This window comes from Ictidomys tridecemlineatus, chromosome 1 (genome assembly GCF_052094955.1).
Source record: "Ictidomys tridecemlineatus isolate mIctTri1 chromosome 1, mIctTri1.hap1, whole genome shotgun sequence".
In the NCBI taxonomy this organism is placed as follows: domain Eukaryota; kingdom Metazoa; phylum Chordata; class Mammalia; order Rodentia; family Sciuridae; genus Ictidomys; species Ictidomys tridecemlineatus.
In genome coordinates, this window is record NC_135477.1 from 213,184,429 (window position 1) to 213,205,713 (window position 21,285).

The 21,285-nt window shown below is 33.1% G+C and overlaps 1 protein-coding gene across 2 annotated transcripts in view; it reads right to left on the reverse strand.

Moving 5' to 3' along the window:
- Positions 1 to 21,285, reverse strand: part of Cwc27 (CWC27 spliceosome associated cyclophilin) — a 217,135-nt gene that overhangs the window by 36,101 nt on the left and 159,749 nt on the right. Inside the window, exon 12 of one of the 2 annotated variants that reach the window (XM_078015913.1) lies at positions 18,985 to 19,073. The exons of the other annotated variant lie outside the window; for it this stretch is intronic. Coding sequence (XP_077872039.1) covers positions 19,000 to 19,073 — 74 coding nt within the window. The 3' untranslated portion in view covers positions 18,985 to 18,999. Of the gene's footprint in view, positions 1 to 18,984; positions 19,074 to 21,285 lie in introns of those variants that run through there. 2 annotated transcript variants of the gene reach the window in all.

The window sequence follows — 21,285 nt, forward strand, 5'->3', positions numbered from 1 at the left end:
TACTAAAAACATTACATCTCTACATTTTCTAATTAATTTTCCTTACTTAATTGCTACCTATTCTTTAGATGTCAGCTTGGTTGCCACTTCATTCAGGTAGACTTTTTTTGATTCCAGTCATAAAGTTAGGTTTGGATGTTGCTCCTTTGAGCTTCCACAGCACCCTTTACCATTTATCACACTTAATGGTAATTTCCTGTTTATTCTTCTTTAATCCTCAATGGACATTAAACTCTTTGAGGAAAAGTCACATTTCCCTGGCACTGAGGGTAGTGCTTGGCAAGTGCTGGAAGCTCAATAAATAGTCAAACAAATGAAGTGGAGAAAAGTGGAGAAAGGGAAAATTAGCAGGTAGTAGGCTGATTCCCCTAACCCCCCAGTTTCACAGTTTCAGCAATATTTGCCATGCACTTGGAATCTCCTGCTTCCTCACACTTAGGAAGCCAGTGATATTTCTTTTTTTCTTTTTTGTCATTATCACAGGAATCTCATAAAATCCTAAGGTAAATTCTGATAAGTATCCTTAGAACTGTCTAATGTTTTAATAGTTAAAACAAATGCAAAAAAGAAAGGACAAGTTCTTTATTTAAGCAGAATTTCAGCTACAAATGATTGAAAACCTTTATTTTTGGTGACAATCTTAAAATAAATGGAAAGGCTGATGGGGAGGAATTCAGCTACTTCATGTCAGAGGTAAGTCAATCTCACAATCTTCAAAACAGATACAGTGATCTCATTTTAATGTACTTAACGTGGATTCCTTTAAATGTGGTCCCCTTTAGCCAGGACCACTTGATTTCACTTTTTAGGACTGTGTAGAAAAAAAAAGGAAAGAAAGAAAGAAAATAAAGAAAAGAAAAGAAAAGAAAAGGAAAGAAAAGAAAAGAAAAGAAAGAAAGAAAGAAAGAAAAACTGTTCCAGAAAGAAGCCTTAAGAATCAATTTCAAAAAATCAAGGATAGGTAAATTTAGATATATAATACAGTAAAGAAAATCTATAGCTATGCTATTTATAATATTAGGAAGTCTTTTAATAACAGAAAAAAGTAGTCATCTCATCTTGGAAACTGGTAATGATAAAAATTTTCTTCATAAGACTTTCTGTTATTATTTTAAGAAAACAAATTCACAATCTAAATATATATGTACATGCAAAGGGATTTGCCTGGCAGGATAAATGACAAGGTATTTTTAAAAATTGTTATTGCTGTCATTATATAGCATTTTTTATTTGTTGTTTTTAGATACACATGAGAGCATTAATCTCCAGGATATAAAGAAACTAAAAAATCTTTATACCCAAAAAACAACCCAATCAATAAATGGGCAAAGGAACTGAACAGACACTTCACAGAAGAAATACAATTGGTCAAAAAATATATGAAAAAATGTTCAACATCTCTAGCAAGTAGAGAAATGCAAATTAAAGGTACACTGATATTTCATCTCACTCTAGTCAGAATGGCAATTATCAAGAATACAAGTAACAATAAATGTTGGTGAGGATATGGTGAAAAAATTTTAAAGTAGCTATATTGAAGTATACTTTATATATAGTAAAATTCATTTTTGGTATACAATTTAATTAATTTGTTGTTGTATAGAGAATATAACTTCCATTGTAATCAAGATAACACAGCTTCACAGCTCTATAAAGTACCTCTTAGTTAATTTTCCTCTTCTGGCACCAGGCTTCAGTGATTTACTTTCTGTTACCATAGTTTTGCCATAACCAGAAACTCATATAACTGCAATTAAACCACATGCAGTCTTTTTAAGTCTGACTTTTTTCACTAAGCAAATATTCTTGAGATTCAACTATGTTTTGGGGCTTTCCTTTACATAACTGAATAGAAGTTCATAGCATGGATATACTCTAATTTGTTTATTCTTTTTTTTTAAATTTATTTTTTAGTTGTAGTTGGACACAATAAGTTAATTTTATTTATTTATTTTTATGTGGTGCTGAGGATTGAATCCAGGGGTTTGCAGGTGCTAGGTGCACTGCTGAGCTACAACTTCAGCCCTTGTTTATTCTTATGCCAGTTGGTAGACATTTGAATTGCTTCCATTTTTTGTCTAGTATAATGAATACTTTGATGAACATTCACAACTCTGTTTGTGGACATATATTTTCATTTCTCTTGGGTAAAAACCTAGCAAATACCAGGTCATTTGATAAGAATATGTTTGATTTTATATGATATTGTCATATTGTTTTTTTAACACCTTTATTTTTAAATAAATTTTTTACGTGGTGCTGAGGATTGAACCCAGTGCCTCACACATGCTAGGTAAATACTCTACTACTGAGCCACAACTGCAGTCCTGTCATACTGTTTTTAAAACAGGCTGTACTATTTGGGCTGCCAGCCAAAATCAGCAATGTAGGAGAATTCTAGATGCTCTACATCCTCAACTCTATCTGGTATTATCATTAAACTTTAGCCATTCTAGGTGGTGTATCTTGTTATGTTTCTGACTCTCATTTTTCTGATGACAACTGATATTAAACCCTTTTATGGGTTTTATTGGGCATTCATATATCTTCTTTTGAACTTTTTGTTCAAATCTTCTGTCCATTAATTTTTTTGTCTTATTAATGTATTCTAAGAGTTTTAAAAATAGATTCTAGGTATAAGCCCCTGTCAGGAATATGTTCTGAAATGGTATCTCTCATTCTGTGGTTTACCTTTTCATTTTCTTTGGTGTGTCTTTTGAAGAGCAGAAGTTACATTTTGATGAATAGTATTTTATCAACTTTTTGTTTTATACATTATACTTTCTGTGTGTTCTCTAAGAAATCTGCTTCTCCCAATGTCACAAAAGATTTTTCCAAGAATTTTTCCTAAAAGAATAAAATTAATTTAGCTCTTTAAAAAGACATATGATTTATTTTGAGTTAATTTTTGTATATACAGATAAATGGTTCCAGCATTATTTGTTTAGAAAAAGGCTTTTTCCCATGGAACTACCTTGGCACTTTTCTTGAAAATCAATTGGTCATATATGTGTGTCTTTTTGGGCACTATCCTCTGTTCTATTAGTCTATGCCTCTCCTTTTGCCAGTAGTATACTATCTTGATTACAGTAGGTTTATAGTAAGTTTTGACATCAACTAGTGTAAAGCATCTAACTTTGTCTTCTTTTAATACTATTTTATTGAGTTTGATTCCTCTGCCTTTTCATACAAATTTCAGAATCAGCTTGGCAATTACTTCAAAAGATATCTGCTATGATTTAGATAGCAGCTGCACTGAATGAATAAATTAATTTGGAGAGAATTGCAATCTTAACAATATGGAATTTAATAAATTTTACTGACTTGATTCCAGCCATCATATAGAGTGGTGGTGCTAGTTGTGAGGTACAAATGGGAAGTAGTTATTTGTTTTAACTTTTGTAACTATCCCAGGATCAATAGATCAAAGACAGGAATGTTTTGAAACAATTACAGGTAGTTGCAGAATAATTTATATTCATTCTAGAAAAAATAATTACATGGCAAAAATAAACAGTTTTTATGGAATGAAAAACATAGTTGTACCTCTTTTCCATAAAACATCACTAGAATATAAAAAAAGGTATATGCAATGCAATTAATTCTCATGTGAACATTCACTGATGAACACATCAGTGAACAACTCCCAGCCAACATGGATTAATTGGTAAAAAGTATTCATAAAACAACAACAATGAATACAGTTTTTATTATGGAAAGTTTCCAACACAAATAAAGATAAAATAGTATAATGACCATTTGTACTTCTTCTTTTGAAAAGTATCTATTTAATTCATTTGCCAATTTATTAATTGGGTTATTTGATTTTTTGGCGTTAAGTTTTTTGAGTTCTTTATATATTCTAGATATAATCCTCTGTCAAAAGAGTAGCTAGGGGCTGAGATTGTGGCTTAGTGATCGAGTGCTCACCTAGCATGCTTAAGGTACTGGGTTCAATCCTTAGCACCACATAAAAAATAAAATATATTATGTCCACCTAAAAATTAAATATTAAAAAAAGAGTTTTTGGCTAGCAGATTTTCTCCCATATTGTAGGTTCTTTCTTCATATTCCTAATTGTTTCCTTTGCTGCATGGAAGCTTTTTAATTTGATATCATCTCATTTAATAACCCTTGCTATTATTTCCTGAGCTTTAGAGGTTCGATTTGAGAAAGTCATTGTCTGTGCTGGAGTGTTGATCCTATGTTTTCTTCTAGAAGTAGCATGGTTTCTGATCTAATTCCTAGGTCTTGATCCATTTTGAGTTGATTTTTGTTCAGGGTGACAGAATAAGGGTCTAGTTCATTCTTCTACACATAAATAATCGGTTTTCCCAGTACCACTAGTTTACAAGGCTCTCTTTTCTCCAATGTGTTTTTGGCACCTTTGTCAGGTGACTGCATCTGTATGGGTTGTCTTTATCTTCTATCCTTTACCACTTGTCTATGTGTCTGCTTTTCTGCCATGCAGCTTTTTTTACTATAGTTGTGTAGTATAATTTGAAGTCAGGTATTGTGATGTCTCCAGCATTTTTTTTTTTGGGGGGGCGGATCTTAGAATTGCTTTGGCTATGCTGGGCCTTTTATTCTTTCAAATGCATTTTTGGACTGCTTTTTCTAGTTCTGTGAAGAATGAAATGTATGAAAAAAAAATTCAACATTAGCAATTAGGGAAATGAAAATCAAAACTACACTGAGATTTCACCTTACACCAGTTATCAAGAATACAAATAATAATAAATGCTGGAGAGGATGTAGAGAAAAAGGAACATTTTACACTGTTAGTGAGACTGTAAATTAGTACAACCATTATGGAGATCAAATGAAGTTCTTCAAAAGACTAGGCATGGAAGTACCATTTGACCCAGCTATACCACTCTTTGGTATTATCCTAAAGAATTAAAGTCATCATGCTACAGTGATGTATATATTCGTGTTTATAGCAGCACAATCCAAAATAGTCAAACTATGGAACCACCCTTAGGTGTCCATCAATGATGAATGTATGAAGAAAATATGGTCTATATACACTATGGAGTTTTACTTAGCCGTAAAGAAAAATGAAATTATGTCATTTGCAGGAAAATGAATGGAACTAGAGAGCAGTATGTTAAGCAAAATAAGTCAAACTCAAAAGGTCCAGGGTTGTTTGTTTTATCTCATGTGGAAGCTAGAAGAAAAAAGAAAATAAAGGTGGTGGCTGGTGGGGATCTCATAAAAATCAAAGGGGGATTAGTAGAGGAAAGGGACAAGGGAATGAGAGATGGGGAGGGAGAGGAGAAGTGTTGGGGAATGATATTGGCTAAATAATATTGTTAAATTGTATGCCTATATGAATATGTAACAACAAATCCCATCATTATACAACCATAATGCACCAATAAAAATGAGGAAAGGAAAAAAAATAGTACAATAACCTCTTTTACACATCACCTATTGCCAATAGTTATAATCTGTGAGCAATCTTATTTAACTCTGAAGGTATTCTTTTTTTTTTAATTTATTTTTATTGTTGGTCGTTCAAAACATTACACAGTTCTTAATACATCATATTTCACAGTTTGATTCGAGCGGGTTATGAACTCCCAACTTTACCCCGTATACAGATTGCTGTATCACATCAGTTACCCTTCCATTGATTGACATATTGCCTTTCTAGTGTCTGATGTATTCTGCTGTCAGTCCTATTCTCTACTATCCCCCCTCCCCTCCCCTTTTCTCTCTCTACCCCTTCTACTGTAAATCATTTCTTCCATTTGTATTATCTTGTCTTACCCCTCCTTTTCTCTTATATATCATTTTGTATAACCCTGAGGATCGACTTCCATTTCCATGCGATTTCCCTTCTCACTCCCTTTCCCTCCCACCTCTCATCCCTGTTTAATGTAAATCTTCTTCTCAAGCTCTTCGTCCCTACCCTGTCCTTGTTTACTCCCCTTATATCAAAGGGGTCATTTGGTATTTGTTTTTTAATGATTGACTAGCTTCACTTAGCATAATCTGCTCTAATGCCATCCATTTCCCTCCAAATTCTATGATTTTGTCGTTTCTTAATGCAGACTAATACTCCATTGTGTATAAATGCCACATTTTTTTTATCCATTCATCTATTGAAGGGCATCTAGGTTGGTTCCACAATCTTGCTATCGTGAATTGTGCTGCTATGAACATCGATGCAGCAGTGTCCCTGTAGCATGCTCTTTTTAAGTCTTTAGGGAATAGACCGAGAAGGGGAATAGCTGGGTCAAATGGTGGTTCCATTCCCAGCTTTCCAAGAAATCTCCATACTGCTTTCCAAATTGGCTGCACCAATTTGCAGTCCCACCAGCAATGAACAAGAGTGCCCTTTTCCCCGCATCCTCTCCAGCACTTATTGTTGTTTGACTTCCTAATGGCTGACAATCTTACTGGAGTGAGATGGTATCTTAGGGTAGTTCTGATTTGCATTTCTCTGACTGCTAGCGATGGTGAGCATTTCTTCATGTACTTATTGATTGATTGTATGTCCTCCTCTGAGAAGTGTCTGTTCAGGTCCTTGGCCCATTTATTGATTGGGTTATTTGTTATCTTATTGTCTAATTTTTTGAGTTCTTTGTATATTCTGGTTATTAGGGCTCTATCTGAAGTGTGTGGATTAAAGATTTGTTCCCAGGATGTAGGCTCCCTGTTTATCTCTCTTATTGTTTCTTTTGCTGAGAAAAAACTTTTTAGTTTGAGTAAGTCCCATTTGTTGATTCTAGTTGTTAACTCTTGCGCTATGGGTGTCCTATTGAGGAATTTGGGGCCCGATCCCACAGTATGTAGATCATAGCCAACTTTTTCTTCTATCAGATGCCGTGTCTCTGATTTAATATCAAGCTCCTTGATCCATTTTGTTAACTCTGAAGGTATTCTTAAGGCAGTAAAACTAGCACAGGAACTAAGAACTCATAATTTTTTCTCTGGTGGTTACAAAAAGCCTGTTACAGAAGGGGTCAATGAGCAGGGTATGATTAGAACAGTTCTTGGAGTGACACTAATCTGAATTCTGGTTCCAGAATTTATTATATGTGTGACATAGGTATGTGTGACATAGGTATAATTTGTATTATCTTTCTGTGTTTCTGTTTCTTTAGCTATAAAATGAGGATAATGATATCTACTTAACTTATTGTGAAGAATAAATGAAATGTCAGACACACTGGTGAACACTTAACAAGCTATTCTTATTACTATCCCATTCAGATAAAAAATGTCATGGTATCAAAATATACTCACATATACTGCATATTTATATGCTAATACTATATATATTTTTCTTTGTTACGATTGACTTTGATAACTTTCAAGAGATATTGCACACTTTTGCTTAAGTTGAACCTATCTTGATCTTCTTCTACATATAAAATATACTCCTTTTATATTATGGAACTTTTTTATTTTGATGAAAGGAAAAGGGAAACTTTTATTTATTTATTCATTTTTGGCCAAACTATGAAGCAACTGACAGTCGAAAAAATAATGATAAGGATTCCTCAGTAGTGATGCTCTTATAATGAAATAACAGCCAGCATCTCAGTGGGGTTCTTCTTCCTGCCCAGGAGGATATAAGCCACCCTAAGACTTAAAGTCTCAAATAATTAGTAAATAACAAGACAGAAATGGCCAGAAATATGTTTACAAAAGCAAAGCCCCTGGTAGATCTAGTCCACATGAGTGCTGGAATTAGAGAAAGAAAAGATGACTCTGATGGTTTATTTAAGGGGGGTACATCAAAATCAAGGATAAGGTTTCAAGGGCAGAGTCTTGCTTTGTGATGTCTAGTAGACAGTAGGTTGATTGGCATCTTCTCAGGTCATACCTATCTCAGGTGCTGTGTGGGATCTTTGGCAGAGCTTGAGGGGGAAATTCATCTGCAATCAGGCGGTCAATCCCTGTGGGGGTGCCAAGGGAGGTTCCCAATGCCAGATTTATCCCCTCATTAGGCAAGGATGCACAACATAGTACACACACAGCCCACGGATGGTTCATTTTTTTATTTTACTTTTCCCTTTACTTTTCCTTTTAACTTAAATGGAAAAGTTAATTAAGACAATTTGAATGAATTGATTTTCTCAATATTCATGAACCACATTTCTTTTGATTTTTTCTAGATATGATATGAAAACACAGTATGTAGTACCAGTACACCTGAACATATCTGCTGATATAGCTAAACATTGTCTTCATTCTTAAATGTAGTCATAACTATCTTAATAAATGTGTTGTATAAGGCCATTATAAATTTTAGGATTGTATGAAACAAATACTAAAATTTTGTAATAGGAGTAAATTTTAAAATGATAAAGAGATTATTTGCATTCTGAGTGATGAATGAAATGGATTTTACTTTGAAAAATGTTAAGTGAATAGTTGGTAAAAACTGTAGGGCTTTTTTTTTAAATGATCCCAGATCAAATAACTACTTTCTCTTTTCACAGGGCTGAAAACTGTTTCCAATACTACTTGTATCTACCACATCTTTAACTATATCCAGTCTTAGCAATATTCCAGTTGAGCAATTTTCAACAGATGGAGGGAGAACTGTACAGAATTCTAGAAAGCTATCTATGCCTCAATTCCTAAACCAACTGTCATCTGATAAGGTCTTGGACTATAATCTTATCCTGACTGCAGCTTTTGGCTTCCTAAGGGGGAAAGTGTGTAAAAACTAGACTTTCAGCTTTCTGGTCACAAGTGAGACCATTTTGACTTCAATACAACTACTGGATTTTGTAATGAAAGTTAAGAATTCAAATTCTTGATGCCTCAGGGTTGAATGGGTAAATCATAGGCTATACCCTATCATTACATAGCTGTAAATGCTCTGCTATTCCTCCTAGTAAAGAATGCTTTAAAAAGAGTCACAGATTCTTTAGTTGCTAAGGACTTAGGCTTTTTAACTCAACTATCTTTGGGTTTGACTTCTTGGATACATTCTGAAACTTTGAATTTGATCATGGATATTAATCATTTAATTTCAATTTGATTTCTTTTTAAAGATATACTCAATAGAGGTATGAAAAAGTTCCACTGACTACCAATTATAGGTGGACTAATAAAAGTTGAGAGGAACAGTTGAATTATGCAAATCTGACTCTAGGGAAGAACAGATGGTTGGGCAACTGAGATTGTTTTAAGGGTGTTCTCATTAATCAGTCTATTTCCATAATACACAATCTTAGCAGTGAAACATGTAGCACTTTGGCCTATGTTGATTTAATCTTGTGATAATTTCTTGCAAAAAGTTATAAAATAAAAACCAATGTTCTTTAAAGTAAAGATAAAGGGTAACTTGATGCTATATTTTCTCTGCCTGCCTACATGAAGGATTACTTAATTTGATGCAACTCCAAATAATTAAGATGCCATATACTACTCAATTATTCTCGTTAGATAAAATAAAAAGGACTGATCCTATCATATAGAAATGGTATTCCATTCTAAGATTTTAAAAGACTTTCTAAAGTTAATACTAATTTAAATATCCCAACTAATAGAATCCTTAAAATCTTTAATTCTTCAGCCAGAATGGGAATGTAAGTCAGTGGTAGAGTGCTTGCTTAGCACATACAAGGTCCTGAGTTCTGTCTCCAGCACTAAAAAAAGAGGAAGAGGAAGAAGAGAAGAGGAAGAAGAAGAAGAAGAGAAAAAAAGAGCCAAAAACTTTAATTCTCACAAAAGCAATTTCCCTATCCAAATTAATATTCACAACTGCTTCACAGTAAGGACTTACTTTCAGACTTACCAGTTTGGTAATGAATTTAAGGAAAAGAAAAGTGTCAAGATTTGGTTAACAGTGTTCACAAAAATTCCAGGTGGAAAAGACTAATTTGGTAATTTATCCTAGCCATTTGCCATATGCCATTGAAAATGAAAGTAGCTTTGCATCAAGAATTAGGAATAAAATTTTGCTCAGGAAGACTGATTCATTGCAATAAATTGAGTTCAGAAAACTGATCTCTAAGTTTTCATAATGTAGATGTGTTAGAGTTACCAAAATGGAAAACATATCAGGTAAATAAAGAAACTCAATCAAATTCAAGGTATGTCAGTTTTTTTTTTTTTCCTAGAAAGTCATAAATCTAAACCATTAAGATCAGACAAGCCTAGGCAGACCTCTGGGTATGCTCATTAGCTGCTCTAGTTCTTTGTTTTGTGAAACGTTTTTAATCACCTGATTTAAGGATGTCTTTTCTTCCTTTTGCTTTTCTTGCCCCAAATGAACAGTTAACAGCTATTCTTGAGAATAGCTGTGAAGTCTCCTAGTCTTTCACTATACAAATCTGTCATACTAGGATTAAACCTGCTAAGGCTCCATCTGGACTGCATGGAAACTGTAACCCAAAACATTTTTTATAATACATAAAGCTGAATGCAGTGATACCTGCTACACAAGCCCATCTATATAAAGAAGCTGACAACTCTTCTATTTCCTGACTGGGTATAGCACATTAGTATAAAGTGTAATCAACTATGAATAATCATAAGACATTCATTTTTTTTTATGTTTTCAATTCTCATCAATATACTCACTCAGAGTAATTTCCTTAGCTCTATATTTTGGTTCACTAATTCTCTGTTTAGTTGTATCTACTCAGCTTTCATTTATTTATTTTTTAAATTTTTAAATTTTGAGATGTGGTCTTACTAATTGTTTAGGGCCTCACTAAGTTGCTAGGGCTGGCTTTGAACTTGTGATCCTCTTGCCTCAGCCTCCCCAGTTGCTGGGATTACAGATGTGTGCCACCATGCTTGGCTCTACTCAGCTTTTAAATCATAAACTAAGTCATTGATTATAGTAACAATTTTTATTTATAGAAATTCTACTTGGACTGGAGATATGACTCAAGTGGTAGCACGCTTGCCTGCATGCGTGCAGCGCTGGGTTCGATCCTCAGCATCACATACAAATAAAATAAAGATGTTGTGTACACCAAAACCTAAAAAATAAATATTAAAAAAAAAGAAATTCTATTTGGCTCTTTTTCAGATTCATTCACTCTTCATAGCTTTAGTCTTTTATTATGATTTTTTATTCTTTTAGAATCTCTTCAATTATGTAAAACACACATTATGTTGCACCTTTCCAATTGTTTTTGAGATATGTTAATGTCCACTCTCTTCCTAGAGTGATAATTCCTCTAAATGTTTTCTAATTTTTTTACTGTGACCTTACTTTCAATTAGGGCACCATCTTTATCACACTCCACAGGAATTCTTGGCATCCAATATTGTGTAAAGGTTCATTGAAAGGTTTTGCATTTCTTTCTGCTAGACAATCAAGGGATTTCATTGGTTCAGGGCCATTTGTTTGTCTGAATTAACTTCTTGATTTAGGATTCTTATACCTTACACATAGTGTACATTCAGACTTTCCTCTCTAACCCAAGGATACATCTTCTATCCAAATGTGAGTTAAGACTCCAGCTCTTTCCTCTTAGAGCCTACATCTAGGTCCAATATCCTCTTAGATAAATGCAGTCAGCTTGATTTATTTAAAAACATTTTTTTAAGTTGTAGATGGACATAATACATTTATTTCTTTTTATGTGGTGCTGAGGATTGAGCCCAGTGCTTCAGCATGCTAGGCAAGTGCTCTATCACTAAGTTTTAGCCCAAGCCCTGCAGCTTTATTTCTTAATGTTCTGGTTATGTCTTCCCTTTGTTTCTAGTACCTAGAAATTTCTACCCCCACCCCCAATTGGCAAAAAATTTAAATTGGGCTAGACCATATTTTAGCCAGCATTTCCATATGTATTTAAAAGAAACTTCAGTATCAGCTCAGTTACCAGAACAGAAAGTAGCACATTAATTTCTTATATGCTACTTTCTGATTAAGCAAAAATTGAATAAGCAATTAACCTGAGGTGAATTTTAGTGATGTAATCCTGGCTAATTAAATGCATAGGAAGGTAAAAAAATTTAATTTCTCTATATAGAGAGTGCTCTACTAATCAAGATGTAATATAATGATTGAATGAATAGGAATAAAATTTGGCTCAGGAAGACTAATTCAGTGCAATAAATTGAGTTCAGAAAACTGACCTCTAAGTTTTCATAATGTAGATGTGTTAGAGTTACCAAATGGAAAACATGTCAGGTAAATAAAGAGAGTGCTCTATATAGAGAGTGCTCTACTAATAAAGATGTAATATAATGATTGCTTATCATTAACTGAAATGTCCATGAAACACGCTAAATAAGTAGGATAAAAACAAACATTTACAAGGACTTATTATTTGCCTGGCACTATTCTAAGGTGTTTTGATTATCTTTGGAAAAAGTATCTATCATTCTATTTTACAAATGAAGAAAGAGGATAGGTTTGCACTTGAGATATGGTAAAGCTGGGAAGTGAGTCCAGGTCTGTGTTACACTAAAGCCCACTCTGTCCTATTGTTTTCATTTAAAACTTAAATTCAGAAAATAAAACTCTCAATGAGCTTGGTACTTTGAGAGAGACATGTGAAACATATATGATACATGTTGTTCATTCCAAAAAGTAATTTAAAGGGCAAAATGAACCTAACTTGTGAAAATAGTTAAGAAATCAAGCCATTGAATATAGTGTGTAAGTATCAAATTTTAGATTCATGGGTGTAATACCAGGATCCTAGAGAACTGAAAGATTATAGATGTTATGATATTAGAATAACACTTTTAAAATGTGTTAGCCTTTATGAGATAAAATTAGGTAATGTACATAAAACTACTTGGGGAAGAGAAAATCACTAGAACCATCAGTTTCCTACTAGGGCAAGCAGAGCTAGATGGTACTTTGAATATCTTCTAATTTAACTTTTCAGCTTATAGATGAAGTAGCTAAGTTCTTGATAACTGTAGTTACTTAACTAGTGTTCCATAAATGTTAGCAGCAGAGTCTGAGTTAAAACTTACTGAATTTCAACACCTAGTAGAGAGAATAAACTGTAGTAAGACTGCAAATTAAGTACACACTAAACTTTTGTTCCTGAATGTTATAGTGTCCCTAACCCTCTTCCTAGGAGCTAGTCAGAAACTGAATACTTGCTCCACTTGAATCTTTTCATTGGCTACCTAGCTAATCATTCACATATATCCATTCACAAATCTCATTTCATCTATAAAATAAGCATTATATCCACATTTTTTATTGTCTCTTTTATTGAGCTTGAGGTTATCAGTTCCAAGTAACTGCAAATTTATTCATTTAAAAAATAAAAGAGAAGTGAATTGAGTGGCTATTATATCCCCAAAACTGTTAATAAGGTTGCTTATGAATGATTTTAAATAGCTTCATTAATTCAAGGATTTTTTTGCAAAATTCCCATAATAAGAGAATACTTTTACATAAATAAAGGTTATGTGGTAATAACTATAAACTTCATTTAAATAACAAAAGTGATAGACTTTAACAGATATAGAAAACTATTAATGCTACAGATGTCTAGCTATATCTTATCATCATTCTGAATAAAGTGTTTTTTTCGAAAATTTTAATGTCAAATCTTAATTTTCAGGAAAAGTTCCAGACTTAAAAAGAGCTAACAAGATAGCTAACATTTTAAGTACTTGCTATGAGCCAGACACTAGTAGGTGAATTACTTGTTTAATCCTCAATATCAATAACTCTCTGAGAAATACATGTTATTAACCCCATTTTGCCAATGAAGAAACTAGGGTAGTAATAAGAGATTAAATAATTCATCTCAGGGATTATAAACCTGGAAATACAAACCCATGATGTTTAGATCTAAAATATGAACTCTAGCTTAGTTATTTCTTTTTTATGCTTGAGAAAAAAGAAGACTTGGAAGATCATTTCAATTGGACATAAAAAGGAATCAGATAACATATCCATGTCTTGATGAAATAAAAGCCTATACAAAAAGGATCCTTTATTTCCCCTAGATCAGAATATATGGTTCAAAGAATAACGAAAAAATAAGAGAAGAGCAGCCTGCCAAACAGTGGGTTAATTTAAGCAGTTTCCATGCAGGAAGGATGCCTTATGGCTTTGTCTTGATTCTCCCAAATGAATCATACTTTTCCCACATTTGAACCTTTAAAGCATGTCATAGCTCCTAAGCACACTGTATCATAATTGTTTCTATTTATATTGCCCCCAAGGCCGCAAGCTCACCCAGGCTGAATCCTCACACATATTATAAACTCAATGAATAGTAGTTAAATAGAAAAACAAACAAACTGATCATTTTTAGGTCTTGAATTACAACAGTGTCTAAAGTGACTTTATTGCTGGATGACATATGTCCCTTTGGAGCCTGCAGGGTCTTATGGCCTTTAGAATACAAATACTATTTCAATAGATAGACGCCTAATTACATTGAGTTTTAAGAATTAGATATTTTCTGACTTTTGTTAAATAGAAGTGAAAGGAGTTAGTGAACTTTATTTTAAGGCAGTAGCCCCTGATTAAAGCCCCTGGACACTGATTTTTCTGGCTGAATTTCTGTATGAGTTGCAGTCATTCACTGAGGTCGATGTTCTACCATCTCCTTCACCATCTTCCTTGAGGAGCTACTGCGGATGAATGATATATCCTTCTCCAAGTCAGAATGCCTTTTCACTATTAAAAAATCCACTACAGAGGTAACTTCAATAAAAATAGTCTAAGTGATATTAAAATGATAACTTACATAAAATATATTCATTACTATCTTTTTTAAAATAATTAGGACCCATAATATTTACTTATTTTGTTTTAAAGATACTTGTTCAGATGATATCTTCAAAAAGTGAGTAAGAAGACAACCATTCTCTTCATCCAATGAAACTGCCAAAATGAAAACTTATTTAAAATAAAGAAATTATTTAATGGGGGGAAGTTGTCTCTCTGTATATATGCACTTGCAAAAACGAGGCAAAATAATGCCAAAAGTTTAATTTTCTTGTACTGTGGGCTACAATAAGAAACCTACCACTTATTCATTCTATTCAATCAATTTTCATTTTCAGCATACTTTCATACCACAAATGGAACAATACTGGCTCCATCTGGTGGTCAGTAAGTCTCTATAGTTTCACAAAAATTAGTCACAAGTTGTTAATTTAAGAGCTACCTGAAATATACTTAAACAATGAAGTATGCCTCAACACTGAACACTGATTAAGTGCAATTCAGTCTAATGTAGATGGAAGTGTTAATTTTTTCTCCAATAGTTTACCCTAGATTCATTGCTTCATATTATTTTGGGGCTTAATTATAAAATAATAAAAAATGTTTTTCCTCTATAGTTTTCTATTACTTAATTTGAGAAATGTATAGGTACAAGTTGTTTCAGAGAATTAGTAATATGGTTAAAATTTACCCAGATTTTCAGACTGAATTATATTTTGGAATACAAACTATACAAATAGCCACTAATTTTCAGCTGTATTTTCCCTGAGATGCTTGCAGAAAAGTAGGTTGTAGCTTATATCTAGAAATATTACACATTTACAGATGCTTAATCTTGATTTTTAAACTCAATAAAAGGAGTATGTCCAAAATCACAATATAAAATGTTAGTGTCAGAAGTTCTTAGGCACCAACAATCTGCTCATTTTGCTTAGTTTACAGATGAACAAAACAGGTTTAGAGAAATTAAATGATTGTGCTAAACTGGAAATAACAGAAACCAGATTTCTTGACAAGCTGATATTGTTTCCTTTCTATATATATGAACATGTGCATTTCTTCTTTGCAGTAATACTCACTGCAGATATATTTCATCACAATCTAATAGCCATTTGGGAACTGTACACTGTGAAAATTTATGAAATGAAATATATCCTTAATTATAATTTTAATTCTCCAATAAAGATTTCTTATAATTTTTGTTATTTTCCTTTAAGATTTAAGAAACTTTAAAAAAATTTGTTTTAAAGTTCTACTCCTATCCAAATACAAAATTTTATCTCATCTTTTTAGATATTATCCGGAGCTTATAATTCAAATAGCAGTCATATTGGTAATAATTTATAGTCAAAATAGCACATAATTTAAGCTACTATAAAACATACTAAAATAAATTTTAAAAAAAGCCAAATTCTGAATAAAACAAATTGGTTTGAATCGGCCTTAGATGTCATATCTTTTACTAAAACAAGTAGTGCATTTACTCTATAAATTGAGAGATTTTTGAACTCTCTAATAACTAGCTTTTTACCAGGTATTTCTCCCTTTTTCTTAATAATGATTCCAAGAAACAACTGTAATATACAAATGATTATGAAGATTTTTGAGAATTATTGAGGGACATGAATGTCTTTTCCTCTGGGGTCTCTGGCTTTCTACCTATCAGCTGTAGTCTGCTGCTTCTGTTCACACTCACCTCCTAGTCTCTCATGAGAACCTCTAGACTAGCACAGAGGCTGATTGATGTTGCCCTCAGGTCCCTCAACAGAACATACTTTGTACTTCTCCAGATGGTGTGACCCACAATTCTTGTAAGTTTGATGACCATTTTGACAACATCCCCATGTTGCCCTGTCATTCTGGATATGGAAACTACAAATTATGTATGCTGTACTGTAGCAACAAGAAAAAAAAAACCCTGAAATTCTTCAAGATGAAAAGATTTCATGAAGCTAATCAGGGATGATTATACCAGCAAATTAAATATCAAAGAATATCTGTGTTTCTAACACTACTTAAAGGAGGGTTCTACTATTTTTTTTAATAAACTCCTGAGATAATTTTACCTAAGAGTTATAAGAGTTTACAAACCAGTTCAAAATAGTCCTCACAATAAATTGTGTATGTGGGTATGGCATTTTTCTTTATTTTTCCGACATGTTTGCAGAAACTGAGCAATAAATATAGTGGCTTCTAAAATGTAAATATGACCACTACTACCAGCATTATGAACACATTTTAGGACCTGGCATATCTGATATAAAATACTAAGAGCTCTATGCATGCTTTTCACTTCACTTAATTCTGTAACAACAGAAGAGGTATTCTTAGCCCTATTTTATGCTTGAGGAAACAGAGATTCAGAGAGGTTAAGTCTCTTGCCTCAGGTTATATGGCTAGTAAATGACAGAGCAAGGACTTGAAATGTGGGCTGTCAGACTTCAAAGCCCACATTGCTTCTACTCTATTACACACACAGTTAGGGTTAGGGGGTTGGTGATATTATGCATGGGAATGAGGGAATCAATGATGATCCCCATGTCAGAAATTTGTATATTGGATAAAGAACAAGACATACATCGTTAACTGTGTGGTGGAACAGATGACATGAGAGAAATCCTGATCAAGTATTCAGGAAATTCATATAGAGGAGCAAGAGAGAAAGTTTGATGGAGGAACTGGCAGTGTAAATTGGACCTTGAAATAGAAATGAAGACAGTCATAGCACATAGAAGAGACATCATAACCAAGGCATGAAGGCAACACAGTAGTGCAAGAGGCACAAAAGGAAAAGAAAAAGCTGTTCTCTGAATATGAATAATGAGCGAATAAGATGGAGAATTAGAAAAATAAGACAAAAGTTTCATTGTAAAAGTTCCCGAGTATCAGATTAAAGAACTGAAACTTTGTTTTAGAAAGCAATTAAAGAGCCACATTTTTTCTTTCTGGTCTGTACTGCAAAGAAATCATTCATAAATGTTTGTGAGCCTTTTATAAAACTAAATGAAATGTGTTGTACCACTCTAGACTGTTATGTTGCTTGAATTTTTTAAATGAGTTACTTAAAAAAATTTTTTTTGGTACTAGCTTAAATTAGTTGACAAAGTGAGGATGAAGTTCCAAGTTTTTAGATGCCCACACTTAATCAATGAATAATGCATTCTCAATAGGAGAGAGAGAGAGAGAGAGAGAGAGAGAGAGAGAGAGAGAGAGAGAGAGAGAGAGAGAGAGAGAAAGAGAGAAGAGAGGAGAGAGAGAGAGAGACTGGCTCCCCAAAACTTGGGATTTTTCCCTAATAATTTTAGGAAGGAACTTTGGAAAATATCCTAGTAGTTATTTTTCCATACCTATAAGAATTTTCAAATTTAAATGGGAAATAAGTACAATGATTTTAAATCACCATGTCTAGTTGTTTCTGGCCCTCTTTCACTGTCTCAAAATGTTTACCTGCCTAGACCATATTCCCTAACAAGGTACACAGATTCTAGTTCAGATTTCAGCCTTTTATTACCAACCCCATCTTTAATGACAGCTCTAACAAATTCAATTTTGACATGCAGTGAAGGTAGGAAAAAGGTCACCAAACTATGCTTCATTTGTATCCAAATGGGCTTCTGGAACCTAGGATTGCAGGGTGAATTGGATGGGGGTCACTCTGCTCAATTTTAGTGGTAAACCTGTGAATTGTAAGCTCACACTCAGTCTGCTGATTCTGGCAACAAGCTAACAGGTCATGTTGCTTGTGGTTCATTTTATTTTTTAAGGAAACAATGTTTTGCAATTTTACAGTAGAAAGAATATTGGACAGAAGTTCTGACTCCTCAAATGGTTAGGGTAAGTACTAAAGATCTTTAATGCTTTGGTTTCTTCATTTGCAAAATGGAAACTATAATACTTGTTCAATCCACTTCTCAGAACTATTATAGAACTAAATGTAATGAAGCATGTGACAGGACTTTCTAAAATGTTCATGTTATATAAATATGAGATATTATTATTTGGCAGTGAATACTAGACACTGTATTTTAAGTGATTTTATAGTTATGACTCCTTTCAAATAATTAAATCTCATTTGAGGATGAAGGTAGTAGGTACAATATTTTTCATTTTAGTAATAATCTTGTTCAAAATTATTTTTATGTTTTAAATCTGATTTTCAAAGTACCAATAAAACTTATAAATCAAAGAAATGTAGAAAGTTCTTTTGTGAAGTGAATCATCAAAATTTAATTTATATTTTCTATAAATTCAAATGCTTAAATGTAGTATTGTTTATATGGGGCTCATCTATATTTCTGAATTTACTTGAAGAATAAAAAGTATTTGGGGCTGGGGATGTGGCTCAAGCGGTAGCACACTCACCTGGCATGCTTGCGGCCTGGGTTCCATCCTCTGCACCACATACAAACAAAGATGTTGTGTCCGCTGAAAACTAAAAAAATAAATAAAAATTCTCTCTCTCTCTCAAAAAAAAGTATTTGCTGGGATGCTGACATGATGGAAAGTGCTTTGCTACTCTTATCTTCTACTTACAGTTGGCACTTTTATATATAGTGCTTTCCATGTTCCAGGCAGTATTCAAAGCACTATAAGCATAATAAGTCATTTAAATATAATGATTGCCACTGGAAAGACCACAGTTTTACCCTGGAAACTTAATGTTCTGGTCAAAGCTAAACACTAAGGAAAAGTATGTGATGAGAGAATGTCTGGCTGAGAAGGCCACCAATGTCACATACAAGAATATGAGTTTCTTGAGGGAAGAGACTTTTCTTTCTTTTCACTATTTTCTGTCTGGAGTCTAGAATATTATCTAATCTAGCTTATATTTGAAAAATATTATTTGAGTGAATGATTTTTTAAAAAAGGGAAAATGATTTTTCAGTGGAAAAATATATTCTTAGAGAACAGAGGGCTGGGCACAGCCTGAGTGTTCCTGTAGTCCCAGCTCCTTAGGAGGCTGAGGTGGGAAGATTATCTTAGCTCAGGAGTTTGAGATCACCTTGGGCAACACAGCAAGAACCATGTCAAAAATTGGAGAGATGGACAAAACAGAGTAGGGTCAGTAACCAACTTTCCTTGTTCTAAACATAGAAGAGGTCATCATCACATGCCATTTCAGGCTTAATGTCACGGGGCATTTCTTTTGCAATACTCAACACCAAAGGAGTTCTTAAGAAACAATAGAAAAATATAAGGCTCATCAAGGTGTTCTGTCAACCAAAGCCTCTTAATTGTATATTACAAAAAACGATTTTCTGAGTTAAAGAAAAAGTACTTTAAAATTGTTTTTGTTTTGGAATGGCATTAATTGATCCTTTGGTAAAGAGATTATTTGGGTTTGTCTGATAAGTTCCCTAAAATGAATTCATCACTAAAGTAATCTTACACTTTTTTCTTGGTGAAGTGACAAATTTTTCACCTTCTTATTTTGGATTAGAACACAATTACAGACATTCTCAATGACTATTTTTTTAACCTCTGGCTCAGTCACTATACAAAGTAAACACATTGAGTGGTCTGAATATTTTGAGTTAGCAGCTTTATATTCTACTCCCAGCTGTCATTCACTAGGGTGAAGGTTCTAGCTGCCTGACAAATGTTTACCTGTTTTTTAAGTTGAAAACCACACTATTAATTAGCATTATTTTTCAGGTATATAGTGAATTAACTCATGTAATACACTGTTACACTACCTAGAATAACAGTCTGAATAATAGAAAAATAAGTAACCAAAATTGAGAAATATTTCTGAGAAGCTGAGTTTACTGGATTCTTTCCCAATAGTCTTCCCAGCATTTTCACAAGATATGTACCACTAACTAGAAAAGTCTTTGGTAGTAGAGGAGCTAATGTTGCAACCATTTTCTTTTCAACCACAATCAAATGGATGAGAATAAAAATAATTATTCTTTTATAAATGTCTCATATGGCAACTTAGCACAGTACGGAATAAAGAATAAGGGACTTCCTCATGGGTTTTATAGAAGGGAAAATATAAAGGACTTATTTTTCAGGTTCTTCTATAGCAGACTCAAGCCAGATTCCTGAAGTCTCAAATAAAATTGCAACTAAGTATTCAGAAATAAACCAGAAAATCAGAAAAAAAGAAAATTAATGCTGTTAATTCTTGGTTGGAATTATTTGAAAGGAATCCAAAGTAAGTTGCTTCTAAAGAGAAAGAATAGTAATATAGTATCTAGTATGCATTGCCAAATGGTAATCATAAAATTATAGACTTACACAATATAATAAAGCTGTAATTTAAAATTCTTTCTTAGGTGTTCTGAAAGAATATAGATGTTCTGTCATTATGCCTTAAATTATTAGTGTAAAGGGAAGAGTAAAATATATTGAATAAAAGATTCCACACCTTTTCAGATACAATTTGTAAGAAATAACATGATGCTTTCTCTTATCAGCAAGAATTTGTACATGCTTATCCTGTGTCAGAAACACCTTTATTCAGCTAATTTATTGACCTGAAGCAGTAGTCTAAAAAATTTATATAAGCAAAGGGTTTCTAGTACACAAAATGACCCACCAAGAAGTAAAAAGAAAATGTTGAAATGCTATTTATTTTAATTATATCTTTTCAACTATTCTTTGTTGGCTATATGATAAATAATACCCCATGTATATAC